Source organism: Oncorhynchus keta, chromosome 32, assembly GCF_023373465.1.
Source record: "Oncorhynchus keta strain PuntledgeMale-10-30-2019 chromosome 32, Oket_V2, whole genome shotgun sequence".
NCBI classification, from domain to species: domain Eukaryota; kingdom Metazoa; phylum Chordata; class Actinopteri; order Salmoniformes; family Salmonidae; genus Oncorhynchus; species Oncorhynchus keta.
In genome coordinates, this window is record NC_068452.1 from 16,791,967 (window position 1) to 16,806,313 (window position 14,347).

At 40.2% G+C, this 14,347-nt stretch overlaps 1 protein-coding gene across 1 annotated transcript; it reads left to right on the top strand.

Moving 5' to 3' along the window:
• Positions 1-10,998: 10,998 nt before the first annotated feature.
• On the top strand, positions 10,999-13,356 carry LOC118364724 (interferon beta-like). Its single transcript, XM_052490173.1, has 7 exons — positions 10,999-11,178; positions 11,271-11,416; positions 11,512-11,598; positions 11,675-11,679; positions 11,738-11,879; positions 13,055-13,144; positions 13,249-13,356. Exons 2-7 carry the CDS (start codon positions 11,291-11,293, stop codon positions 13,354-13,356), a joined length of 558 nt encoding a protein of 185 aa, XP_052346133.1. The 5' UTR covers positions 10,999-11,178; positions 11,271-11,290.
• Positions 13,357-14,347: the final 991 nt, after the last annotated feature.

Below are 14,347 nucleotides of genomic sequence, written 5' to 3' on the forward strand. Positions count from 1 at the left end.
GTGTATCCTGAAATATTACATTTCTATTTGCCAAAAAGGGACTGGTGTGGTTCTGTTTTGAAATTGAAAGGTGTAGTTAACAGTAAGGCATCATAGAGGACAACACCAGACTAAAGTTAGTTATAATGTGTGCAAAGAAAATAATGTCTATTGCAATAGGTGCGCAATGTAATGTTACTTGCCACTTTCCCAAGTGCTACAAAACAAATCCTGGAAGAACTATAAAGTCAGTCACTTCAAATGAAATTGTAGTGGGTAATAAGGGATGAATTCATACCTCTGTAGGAACTCCAATGTTGCTGCCAGGCCAGAGGCGTAATTTATGTTAAAGCATTAATACAAACATCATTACCAGGGCATCGTTGCATGTAGGAATGCCATTTAGGACGATCTGGTCCACAGAAACAGTGGAGTTTTCAGCAGTCAGAGGAGAACTCCTTATGGTAATAACAGGCAAGGGGTGAAAGGTTTTACCACTGTATGTCTTCCATTCATACTCTTCCTCTCTTTTACCCATCTCTCTCATTACCTCCTGCAACCTCACCTTCCTCCTCCTCCTTTATTCCTGCTCTATCCTTCTCCCTCAAACTCCCGTTCTATCTCCCTCTCACACACCCACACAGATCTGACACATTGTTACCCAAGCGGAAAAAAAGCTGTGTACATGTATTATTTTGGAACCACTTATGTTGTACATTAGAACACTATATAGGACTAAAATCATATTTAAATGATATTTAAATAATAATTTGATTTATTTAATTTTATTTATCCGTTATTTTACCAGGTAAGTTGACTGAGAACACGTTCTCATTTGCAGCAACGTCCTGGGGAATAGTTACAGGGGAGAGGAGGGGGATTAATGAGCCAATTGTAAAATGGGGATTATTAGGTGACCATGATGGTTTGAGGGCCAGATTGGGAATTTAGCCAGGACACCGGGGTTAACACCCCTACTCTTACGATAAGTGCCATGGGATCTTTAATGACCTCAGAGAGTCAGGACACCCGTTTTAACGTCCCATCCGAAAGACGGCACCCTACACAGGGCAGTGTCCCCAATCACTGCCCTGGGGCATTGGGATATATTTTTAGACCAGAGGAAAGAGTGCCTCCAACTGGCCCTCCAACACCACTTCCAGCAGCATCTGGTCTCCCATCCAGGAACTGACCAGGACCAACCCTGCTTAGCTTCAGAAGCAAGTAATAAGTGGTGATGGGGAAAAATATTTAAAAAACAAGCTCTGATGCAGTTCAGTTTTCAAAGAGCTACCAATTAAATCCAGTAAACCAGAAGCTTGTTGTCAAAGTTACAACACCACGTGCCTACTGACGTTCAAAGCTTCTGACCTCACGCAACAACCTGACAGGAGTCGGACTCCTCTCTTCCTATTCGTCAGTATAGCTTCTGTTAAGTCTCCTTTTTGTTCCTTAGAGTGCATATTGGTTTACTGTTTATTTCAGTTCCCTTAATGGTCAGAAAGACAAGTTGACTTGTTTGTTTGGAAATTAAAACGCCTTGTTTATTTCATTTATAACACTTTGCCCTTAGTTCTTTTTGTCTCGTTCCTGTCTCACTTGTCCGGCTTTATTGTTATGCAGGACCGGTCACAATACTTTAAATACAGGATTTACAAACAGCATTTCGGGACACTTAAAATAAGCTATTAGTTTAAATTAGGAATATATTTTGTGCATATTAAAATGTATTTCCAAATCCTGAATTCTATGTATACGAAAGTATCAAAAATGAGTAGTTTTATTTTTAACACACTTACATATAACGATTACTTTTAATACTATTCAGTGGACTAAAATAAAACTTATGTGGTTCCAAAATAATACACTTTAGGAAAACCACTGATTTCGTTTGGGTAGGTAAAGTGAAAATGCAGAAAATGTCTTACCACAAACAACGATGCATGGTGTGCTTGGCAGCTTTGCACATTCACTTTCCATTGGAAGGCAAGTTTCATCAACGTTGAGGAACATCTTGTTCTCTTCTTCATTGAAGAAGTCAAGTAACAACAAAACAGACCCAGGTAGGTTGGCTTCTGGCTTCTCTTTGACAGTTTCTATATCTGACAGTGTCTTGGCAATCTTGCTCCTCCACTCACGAGGGAGAGATTTGAAGGAGCACACAATTCTCAAACATTTGTTCGCCATGCCTTTTTTTATGCTCTTCATTGAGATCAACACCAGTAAGTTCTCTTAAGTGAGTCTTGATGCCGGTGGTCTTGGACATTCTCTGGCAATGTCACAGGTCTCCATACCACAAATTATGTCTTTCCTCTGGGAGTAGAAGGTAGCTGCCATTTTCTTTTCAATACTCTTGTTGTCTTTGCTTCTGTTTTTGTACATCTTCTTCAGTTCTTCTTGTGTATGTTTCCGTGTTTCTCTAGTTTCATTGGCTGGTAGCCGTCCTGGTCGCCAGTTGATACGGACGTAAGAATCCAGGCATATCCTCTTGGATTGTGGATCCTCAGACTCACTTGACTGTCTTCTTAGGGAAAGGGGGGTGTACCCTCGCTTCAAGTTATCAACTCGGCTCTGCAGCTGCTTAGTGAGGGAGACGTGTCCACTACCAACAATTTCACCTCCGATAACATCTTGGAATGCCTTAGGATAAGTCAGCACCATCTTTCTGGCTACTTCACTCAAATGCTTCTTTCCTGGCATTGGACAAACAGTTAGGATTTCATCTACAATCAGGCGAACAACTTCACATCTCTCCATTCCAGTTGGGCGCTCCTTGTTCTCCAGCTTTATTGTAACCTCAGATGGCATTAGATTCCACGGAATTACAAAACTGAAGTGCCAGTTATTGTCCAGTGCTGCCCATCTACTGGGGCATGCGCTTGAACTTGAGCCCGTGCTTTCAGTGTTGTATCTACCACCCGTGAAAGTGCACAAGAAACACATTTGGGGTTCTCTTGACTCCACATTTTACGCCCTGACACCACACACATCATCATCATTGATCATTGAGTTTCTAATCCAAACTTACCTCCCATTGTAACATATACATCCTGCTCTCAATTATGTGCTTGTTAAATAATATGATTATTATGACATAAAACATTCGATAGAGCCATAAAACTACATTTGACACGATGAATAGGAGAGCTACACTAGGCTTAATCAGAGTCTGAGAAACTGAGCATAGATGAGACCGTTCTAATGTCTGTGTAGATTGAAATCATTGGTAGTATAACTCGAAAAGCTTTCCAAAAGTCATGATTCTAACAATTTGAATTAGACAAATATTACCTGACTTGACACCCCACCTTGAAAATATTTTATTGTAAATCATATTGTCATACATAGAGCCCATTTAAGTTTTGGATGTATATGCACTTTTTAAACAGTAAATGTATAGCCCGTTTAGCAGTTTGTTATGTACATATGGATAGCAAAGGAACAATCCTCACTGCGGGGTGTTTGGGGGCTACCGGACACACTTCTGGGTGTTGGATCATTCCTTTCAGTACTATCCTTTTCACCTTGGATAGAAATAAGAGGTTGGGAATCAGGCTGTGTATCATTTTCTCATTTTCTCACCATGCTTAACATGGTCAGCTTCCTTGTTTCTACCGGCTTCAGGACATGAAGACTTGCCTCCTGAACATACTTCATGTCTTCCAGCTCTTCCACACCCGAATGTCTTAAGAGAATCAAGCACTGACTGATGTCCACTTGAGTTTGGCAGCACAGATCATGTAAATTATGCAAGAGCACTGTCTTGATCATCCATGTCTACTAAAGAAAAAAAGCCAAGACTACCGTTCAATACAAATGGTTCACATTGTCTCTATTCACATGGTCTCTATTGTATTTTTGTCCAAACTCGTATTATTTGAACTGTCACTTCTACCACTTGATTTCCTATTCAGCATCTGCTATGCTATGTTTCAGTGAAATGACTAGTTCTGTAGAAAGCATACGCAGGTAATGGGTAGTAATCCAAACATAGTTCTGCATTAAGACACATCATACCCTCAATAGCACTTTGAACTTCACACGGTCCAAATTCTGGTGAATAAGATGAGCTATGACGTGTAGCAAGAAAGTATACACGCTTGTTCTCCTTTATTAACAGAAGCTCTATCTGCCCGAATTCTGATGACACACCATAGTACAAAGACATAGAAAGAGGCCCTATCTGTAAAAGTTACCCTCCAAATGTATCTCAGTGGACATCACAATATTCGGTCCCCTAAGCAAGCTTGCCTCAACTGTATTGCGTACAGGAAGGAACATTTTACTTGCAAAGCAGGAGCAAAGAAGGAACTTGAGTTCAGATAGGTTTGCAGAAATTAGTGATTCTTGGCAAGCGTTTGACAAACATTTTTGAAATGTTGTACTCTTCGAACAAATCTTTTGAAATATGAGTGTTTAGTTTCAAAACAAATTGTCCACAGCCTTATAAGTGGGACAAACTTTAGTATCAAACCAGGATAGTGGATCAGATCGTGGTGCTTTGGTTTCAGTTTGAGAGAAGGAAACAGCTCTTTTCTTGTCCGTAGATACTTGAGCAAAGTAACTTGAGCCACAGAAATGGAGGGGGCACAGATTAATTCCACAAGTTCTTTAAGTAGAATTGTTCGTTGTCATACACAATCTTCTGTATCAGTAATCTTTTTGCCTATTATCACAGGGAGGAGCCTCAATAAAGACTCATGTTACTCTAACCTGGCCACCTAGTTTATTTCCCTTTTCACCAACTTCTGAGGGTGTGGAATTCGCATCAGATCCTTGGTAGCTCAACTGCCTGATCCTGCGGTTAAGCTCTAAGTATGTAAAGAATTGATTTATTTGAACAAAGTACATGATTTAAATGGCTAGGTCATATGCCACTATCCCCTCAAACAAAACATGGCCAATCCATGGTGGGAGGCCTGACTGTAAGACATGAAACTGCTTGAGGGAATGAAAGGCAGAGTCAAATTTTAACTCTCTGGATTCTGTCTTATTACCATCTTGTATTGCTTTCACTGCATCGTTGTAATTTTTAACTATTCTGGCAGCAGCAGGGTCATCAAAATCAAACAGTTTACCTCGAGTTGCAAGGCAGTACTGACAGCAGTAGTTGGAAGTACTAACATTTCCTGTGAATCCTCCTATGTTGTGAGAGCCCAAATGATCCCCAGTAATGCAAAAGACTGCTGCCTTTAGTGCATGTCCAGATATCTCCAACCCAATTTGTTTCGAAATCTCTGACATCTGACAGCATTGTTGAAAAAAAGCTTGTCATGGCCAAAGTATTTTAAAGTCTCTGTCATTAAACAATAACATGAGCTGTGAAGTATCAATGCTGGAGCAATAAAATGGATCAAAATTTGCAAGCATAAAGTAGACCCCCAGAATCTTATGTTTCTTCTTTGATGATCCAAGATTGTTAACAACAGCAGAAGCATCTTGATACAATACAAGCTTTAGGGTTACACCCGAGTCAATAAATACTACATTAAACAAGAACACAGATCCATCACAAACATCTTGTATCACATGTGCAGAAGTACATGTAGTGTCCGTTACTGGCTTTGTACATTCATGCCAAACAACTGGATCCTTGAGCATAGCTTTCAATGTAGGGACATACTGAGCATATCGTTCTTTTCGGTTTTCATCTGTACCCACATTAAACTTATAGCTTGAGGATGCACATAGGAAAAGTTCCTCTGGAAATACGGCCTTCTCATGTACAGTGGGGGGGAAAAGTATTTCGTCAGCCACCAATTGTGCAAGTTCTCCCACTTAAAAAGATGAGAGAGGCCTGTAATATTCATCATAGGTACACTTCAACTATGACAGACAAAATGAGAAAAAAAAATCCAGAAAATCACATTGTAGGATTTTTAATGAATTTATTTGCAAATGATGGTGTAAAATAAGTATTTGGTCACCTACAAACAAGCAAGATTTCTGACTCTCATAGACCTGTATCTTCTTCTATAAGAGGCTCCTCTGTCCTCCACTCGTTACCTGTATTAATGGCACCTGTTTGAACTTGTTATCAGTATAAAAGACACCTGTCCACAACCTCAAACAGTCACACTACAAACTCCACTATGGCCAAGACCAAAGAGCTGTCAAAGGACACCAGAAACAAAATTGTAGACCTGCACCAGGCTGGGAAGACTGAATCTGCAATAGGTAAGCAGCTTGGTTTGAATAAATCAACTGTGGGAGTAATTATTAGGAAATGGAAGACATACAAGATGCACTATTGTAAAGTGGCTGTTCCACTGGATGTCATAAGGTGTATGCACCAATTTGTAAGTCGCTCTGGATAAGAGCGTCTGCTAAATGACTTAAATGTAAATGTAAATGTAATACAAGACCACTGATAATCTCCCTCGATCTGGGGCTCCACGCAAGATCTCACTCCGTGGGGTCAAAATGATCACAAGAACGGTGAGCAAAAATCCCAGAACTACACGGGGGGACCTAGTGAATGACCTGCAGAGAGCTGGGACCAAAGTAACAAAGCCTACCATCAGTAACACACTACGCCGCCAGGGACTCAAATCCTGCAGTGCCAGACGTGTCCCTCTGCTTAAGCCAGTACATGTCCAGGCCCGTCTGAAGTTTGCTAGAGAGCATTTGGATGATCCAGAAGAAGATTGGGAGAATGTCATATGGTCAGATGAAACCAAAATATAACTTTTTGGTAAAAACTCAACTCGTCGTGTTTGGAGGACAAAGAATGCTGAGTTGCATCCAAAGAACACCATACCTACTGTGAAGCATGGGGGTGGAAACATCATGCTTTGGGGCTGTTTTTCTGCAAAGGGACCAGGACGACTGATCCGTGTAAAGGAAATAATGAATGGGGCCATGTATCGTGAGATTTTGAGTGAAAACCTCCTTCCATCCTTCCATCAGCAATGGCATTGAAGATGAAACGTGGCTGGGTCTTTCAGCATGACAATGATACCAAACACACCGCCCGGGCAACGAAGGAGTGGCTTCGTAAGAAGCATTTCAAGGTCCTGGAGTGGCCTAGCCAGTCTCCAGATCTCAACCCCATAGAAAATCTTTGGAGGAAGTTGAAAGTCCATGTTGCCCAGCAACAGCCCCAAAACATCACTGTTCTAGAGGAGATCTGCATGGTTTGAGGATTGCAGGGAATTTCCTCAATTTCAATTCAAGTAACTGTTGAAGGAGAAAGAGAGAGAAAAACATATATTATCAGGTGGGATTGGCTTACAGCAAACTACCTGCCTAGCAAGCTTGCAAGATTAGCGTGCGCTAGTTAGCAAGTTAGCACACCAGCTAGGTTATGAAATGCAGCCAGCAATCTAGCTAAATAGCTGAATGTCAATACTTCAAAATTCAGAATTAATAAAACTTTAAATGTCAACATGTGTTATGTTAGGTTTGCGTCAATTCGAATCTGGTATCAGGATAAATATGACATTGAGTCACCGATTTGTATACTATGTATTTTTTATTAGCTAAGCAATAAGTGGTAAATGCAATTTTTGTATATACGGGCTCTCTGTCCCACCTCGCAGGGCAAAACAGAGAACTGACTTGTTATTGACAAAAATATTATAAATATACTCTGACAGAAATAGTTCCTGCTTCCGAACCGGCCTGTCAGAGTAGAGACTGGGCGTGGTTTAGACTCACCCAGCCTATCATTGATTGTTGGCGTAGAGCTGGTCCCGGCCCCGGGAGCTTCAGATGTAACTGATAGATGTAACTGTTGCTGTGAAGAATATCTATGCGCTCATGCTCGAATACCGTTATCTCGCACCTGGCTCCTGTTATCAAACAAAAGACTGTTTGTTCTCGCAACACTACGTTCTGAATTTTCCTCTGAATGTGCCCTGTCTTCGTGTTATTCTGTATTTTTCCATCATGAGAAAGGCCCATGGCCCTGAAACTGTTAACAATGTTTCAAGTCAGCTATGTTGCATAACACACACATACATCCCCACACAAGCCAACAGCAGATAATATTCAATCACATCAACAACAGTCACCCACTCAATTATTATTACTATTATTTATTTTTTACATTGTTAATAAACTGATATGTGAAACGAATTGATGCCAAAATAACAAGTAAAACAGGCATCAACAAAATAAAGTGAATCAAATGTTTACTTTTTTGTTGTTGTGGTTAAACAGGTGGGGTATGCTCGGAAAACCGGTCTCCACTGGGTGGTTCCAATAGCAAAAGCTCTCGAATAGAGGATAAATTAATCTGAGCAAATTCTACATCACCACAAATAGGATGCATTTCGCTGCCTCAAATCACATATGAAACTGGGAACTTCCAAGCGCCGTTGTGGTGTCATAGGACGCGTTGGCACAGCACCAGCTGTGGTTGAGTTGAGTGAACAAAAATATATATATATCGTGTGCTCTCCATGAACACAGCGCATGCGCGTGGGGGATCACGCGAGTGGAGGTTCGCGACAACCTGGTGCAGTTCAATAAATTAGATTAAATATATGGGCAAGTTTTAACTACATTTGGAAGCTATACAGTGTTTTTTTTACATTTACATGGTTTCAAACAATGGCATAAACTTTTCTTATTTTGGGTTCTGATGAGTTAAGACAGTAGTTGAACTAAACTCATGAGGATTTTAAAATTGATTCAACTACGATAATGTTATCACAACACATTGGTTTATTCTTGCAGGCCTGCTAGTCTCTCCGAACGACGAAATATTCATGCTAGCCTTGAAATGGTTGAGTATCTACCTGACTCTGTTCTGTTCTGCTTATACACAGCAGCATCCGATCTGAGCAGGTGGACGCAATTCATGCGGTAGTGCGCTATTTTTTGCACCTGTCGGCTATTTGGTGTGTACAATTTGATGCTCAATATTTCTCATTATTAAACCTCCATTTATTTAATTTTATGATAGGACGTTTTATGTAAACAAAGGTGGTGTACCCTCGTTCTGCCCCTGAACATGCAGTTAGCCCACTGTTCCTAGGCCGTCATTGAACATAAGAATTTGTTCTTAACTGACTTGCCTAGTTAAATAAAGGTTATAAAAAAAAAGAGAGGCTTTTGGAATATATGGCCCAATTTATTTAACAGCCTAACTCCTGTCACATGGAATAAAGAAACACGTATCCTGTTCAAAAACAGACCTAGTTAAGTTAAAAGAAATTGGAGGGATGCGTAAGTATGATCCCTCATGTTGTAGCCTAAATTACATTTGGGGGGCAGAAAATAATCTCTGACAGTGGTTACTTTTCTCGAATCCCATCCCTCATCTATTTACCAGAATAGTGGTTGAGTGGTCTTTAATTTGTGATTTAATCGAAGCAATATTTTTTTAAAGTATTTTCAGTACTTCCTTTAAGACGGAACAAACTCCCTCACCACCATTTAATATAGTCTTCAGGTCGGGTGTGGTATTGGGGCATCCTCTGGAGATGGAGGGTCAGTGACTTCATGCAAAAGGTCTCTGAAAACGTATTTCAACAAGCTGAACACTACCTTGAAACAGAAGGTGGATATAAAATGCACTCGAAAATAGGCTAAATTAATCCGAGGAAAAGTTCTAGATCACCACAAATTGGAAGAATTTCGCTGAAACTTGGAACTTCCAAGCGGGGTTTCTGTGTGTCGTCGGATGTTTTGGCGCAGCACCTGTTGTGGTTGAGTTGACTGAAAAAATGCATGTCTTATATGCGCTCCAGGAACACAGCGCATGAGCATGTGAGACACCGTGGCCAAGCTGTGACGAAGTCGACTGCAGAGTCAAGCCGTGAGGAAGAAGCGATCTGATAGACAACCTCATAACCATCATTGGAGACATGTGACATGTCATTGAGGCTGGCTAATAGATAGATGTATGCTATTTTTACTGACTGATTATGTGAAGGCTTTGTAATAATTTATTATAACACTATTAAATGACATAATACATGCATCTATTATCATATTGTTTTTATTCATTCATGTATATATTCAATCATCCATTTGTTCATCAATTCAGTATTTCATGCATTCATTTGTTTATAGGCAACCGACAGTTAAATTAAACACCATAGTGGTCACTCAACCACAATTCTGGTAAATAGATGAGGGATGGGGTTCGAGAAAAGTAACCGCTGTCAGAGAGCTATTGATTCAAGTAATGACCATTCAAAAGATCAACATTATAGTTTCAACTACATTTTCAAGTTACACGGTGTTTGTTTAGATGTATATTGTTTCAAACGATGTCATAAAAAAGTACATTTTGGGGTTCTGTTGAGGTAAGACAGGTGAATTGAGCTCATGAGGCCTTTCCAAGTTATATATTCTTCAAGAGTCAATAGGTAGCCTGTCTATCATTCATTTAAAAGCCCAAAATTGGATGTAGAAATCGCAGAAATTGCCCCTTTAACTAAGCATATCCAAGACGGTGAAATGTAGTATTTTTTAGGAATTATGATTCAGGTATTGTTCTACTAAGCCTACTATAATGTAATCACAACACATTAGCACATTTGTTTATTTAGTCTCTCGTAAGTAATAAATAGTCAAATGATAATGTTAGCCTGCTTTATTCAGAGACGTTATGAAATGTTGGTTGATTTCAATTTAATCATCAGTTATTATCAATAGTTGAATTCAACTGTATGAACATGATTGGGATTAAGACAGAATATGCTAACAGTACGAGATCAATATTAAATCATCATCTCTCACACACGCACGCACAGAGAGAGATACAAACAAGCAAATAGCAGTTTTGTGAAGTACAATCATTGTAGTAGGCCTTCCCTTAGTCTTCCCCTTATTAGTTAACTATTGGTGTTTACAAAGACATAGAGGTCTATTGCATTCATTATAAAGTTAAGGGGACGATACTCTTTCTCTCTCTCTCTCTCCCCTTCTCTGTCTTTCTTAGCAACAGTTGAGCCTATGACTTAATTTTTTTAACCTACTTTGGACAATGTTCCTCCTATGAAGGAAAACTCGAAACATGATGAGAGGGAAGTGGAGCACACGAAAAGAGAATTCCGGTCTTGCGGTTCGGTTCACGAGGCAAAACTTTCCCAAATTCATTCATTTCAACTCTTAATTTAGCGAGACACCCTTTCACTTTGTATACATCCTTTAAATCCTCACTATTTAAGTTAACCCGCAGATATGGGATCAGAACACAAACCACATTCTGACTGGAGGAAATTTGCAATATACTGGCAACAGGTAAGTCAAACCACATGCTATCACTGCTTCAGGCTTCAAATAATTAATTATTTTCAGGATTATATTCAACTAACAATGACCATCTGCTGCAGATCATCTCACTACCATAATAATGGCAATTCAGACTATCACTTGGATGAGCGCCTTCCTCTGCCTCGTGCAAGTTTTCTCGATGCCCATGCCTTGCCAGCTACAAGGACAGCTGGTGCGAACAACCCACAACCTACTGAGAGACATGGTACATTCTAAAAATGTATTTGACTTGAGATGTATTATCCAACTATGTTCAACTGAATAGCTCAACGTGAAAAATGTGTTTTCTCCTTCTTTCAGGGGGGTCATTTTCCTCTGGAGTGCCTGCAAGAGAATGTCTTCATGGCATTCCCAGCCACCTCATTTGCAACCTCCGGGGCGCCACAGGTAAGGGCAAGCGAGCATATTCAAGAGTTCTTTACAGCATGAAAGAGTATTTGCAACCGTTGGGATTAGAAAGTAGAACACGTTACACGGCCATTTATGTTAATTGAAGTTATTGTTGTTGTCCGTTTCAGTTGAGCAGCAGTGCTGCTAAGGCTATTTATGAGACATTGAAGAACATCGACACATTGTTCGGAACTGACGAACTGCCGACAATGTGGGACCAACAGAAGTTGGAGTATTTTCAGAACATTATCTACCGTCAGATTGAAGAGAGCGAGTGTGTGAGTACCTACCTAGGCCAATACAGATAGCTTAACTGTTTAAGTGTGGTATGGTGACATTTTAATTATTTTATTCTTGTGTCAGATCAAATCAAAATCAAATCAAATCAAATTTATTTATATAGCCCTTCGTACATCAGCTGATATCTCAAAGTGCTGTACAGAAACCCAGCCTAAAACCCCAAACAGCAAACAATGTAGGTGTAAAAGCACGGTGGCTAGGAAAAACTCCCTAGAAAGGCCAAAACCTAGGAAGAAACCTAGAGAGGAACCGGGCTATGTGGGGTGGCCAGTCCTCTTCTGGCTGTGCCGGGTAGAGATTATAACAGAACATGACCAAGATGTTCAAATGTTCATAAATGACCAGCATGGTCGAATAATAATAAGGCAGAACAGTTGAAACTGGAGCAGCAGCACAGTCAGGTGGACTGGGGACAGCAAGGAGCCATCATGTCAGGTAGTCCTGGGGCACGGTCCTAGGGCTCAGGTCCTCCGAGAGAGAGAAAGAAAGAGAGAATTAGAGAGAGCATATGTGGGGTGGCCAGTCCTCTTCTGGCTGTGCCGGGTGGAGATTATAACAGAACTTGGCCAAGATGTTCAAATGTTCATAAATGACCAGCATGGTTGAATAATAGTAAGGCAGAACAGTTGAAACTGGAGCAGGAGCATGGCCAGGTGGACTGGGGACAGCAAGGAGTCCTCATGTCAGGTAGTCCTGGGACATGGTCCTAGGGCCCAGGCCAGTTGAAACTGGAGCAGCAGCATGGCCAGGTGGACTGGGGACAGCAAGGAGTCATCATGTCAGGTAGTCCTGGGGCATGGTCCTAGGGCTCAGGTCCTCCGAGAGAGAGAAAGAAAGAGAGAAGGAGAGAATTAGAGAACGCACACTTAGATTCACACAGGACACCGAATAGGACAGGAGAAGTACTCCAGATATAACAAACTGACCCTAGCCCCCCGACACATAAACTACTGCAGCATAAATACTGGAGGCTGAGACAGGAGGGGTCAGGAGACACTGTCAGATGATGGGGAGTGTGGATAAACATGATTATATACCTGCTTTAGGAACATCGCGGCTGTCCTAAAATAAAAAGTAGGGTACAAGCAAATACACTATAATGGATGCATTTTAATTATTATTAATCGCCTGCCTCTTTCTTCCTTTCTGGCAGATGAGCAGTGTGGATACAAGTGATTATCCCATCAGGGCAGAGGGCCTGAAGACATACTTTGGGAACATTGCAGCAGTTTTAAAAGAAAAGGTAGGATATAGGTTGAAAACAAATAGACACATTGTTTTCATGATATCTCTACATAGAACAACATTACCCTACATTGCCCTAACAGTTTATTTTTATTTTCACAGAATTTCAGTAACTGCGCCTGGGAAGTGGTTCGAAAAGAACTCCTGTACACCCTTGAATTCATTCTGAAACACACCTCTGATAGCCTTCTGTGGTCCAACAGAACATGAATTTGAACTTGCAGGTCTTTTTTTTACTAATGTGTTGTACAATTGTGCTTGATTTTTAAATGTCAAACAGCAATATTATACATGTATTTATTTATTTATCAAGGTTATTTATTTATTTAGGCCTATTTATTAAATTATTTATCTATTTGAAAATTGTGCCTATTGTTGCTCTTCATCAAATGTTAAGTTAATAAAAAAATCTATACATTTAAATATTGTTAATCTGACTGCTCATTCTGCAGCCAAGTCTGTCGGTGTTAAGATATGTATTTAACATGTTCAGGACATATGCACTGATGGCAGTACGTTTAGTCTTATAGCCTACTAATCCACAAAGGAAAGGCATTAAAACAAGCTAAATGTATCTTTTCAAATAATTATATTCAAATGCCTTTTTTCAATCAAGAATGTTTTATCACTGGACAGTGCGGCCTGTTTTGAACGTTATACTTTGAGCACATGTACGAATTTCGTTCCTACCATCGATATACTATTACAGTATTTGAATTCCTAAATCTATGGTTCAAACCCGTTTATGAAACTGCGTTCCACAGTCAATAACGTAATTGGAACAATTTTCGCTGAATAGACTGAAAAGTTGCACAGTGAATTCACTAAACCAAGCCCAGCTCATTTAATCCCTACCATTCTGTTGCTGAGTTGTCATAATGTTTCAGAAAATGTGCATTTTCTCAGGGTCGTTGGAAGACATGTAAGTATGTCCCTCTTTACTGCCCTGAATGATCCTACAGCTATTGTATGCAGCAATCATATTCCTATGTACCAGAGTTCTACTGTTAGCACTGAGGTGGTGTACCCTAGCAGGAAGTCCGCCGTGTGCAGCTCACCCTCCACTAACATAAATTACCCAAGCATGTCTACCTCTGCCAAGCTTCCCAGTAAAAGCAAGAAAAACAATCAAGCATCCCAGACAAAGTGTTACAAATAGCCCACGTTAAACGTTGTAGCTTAAGAAAGATAATAAAAACAA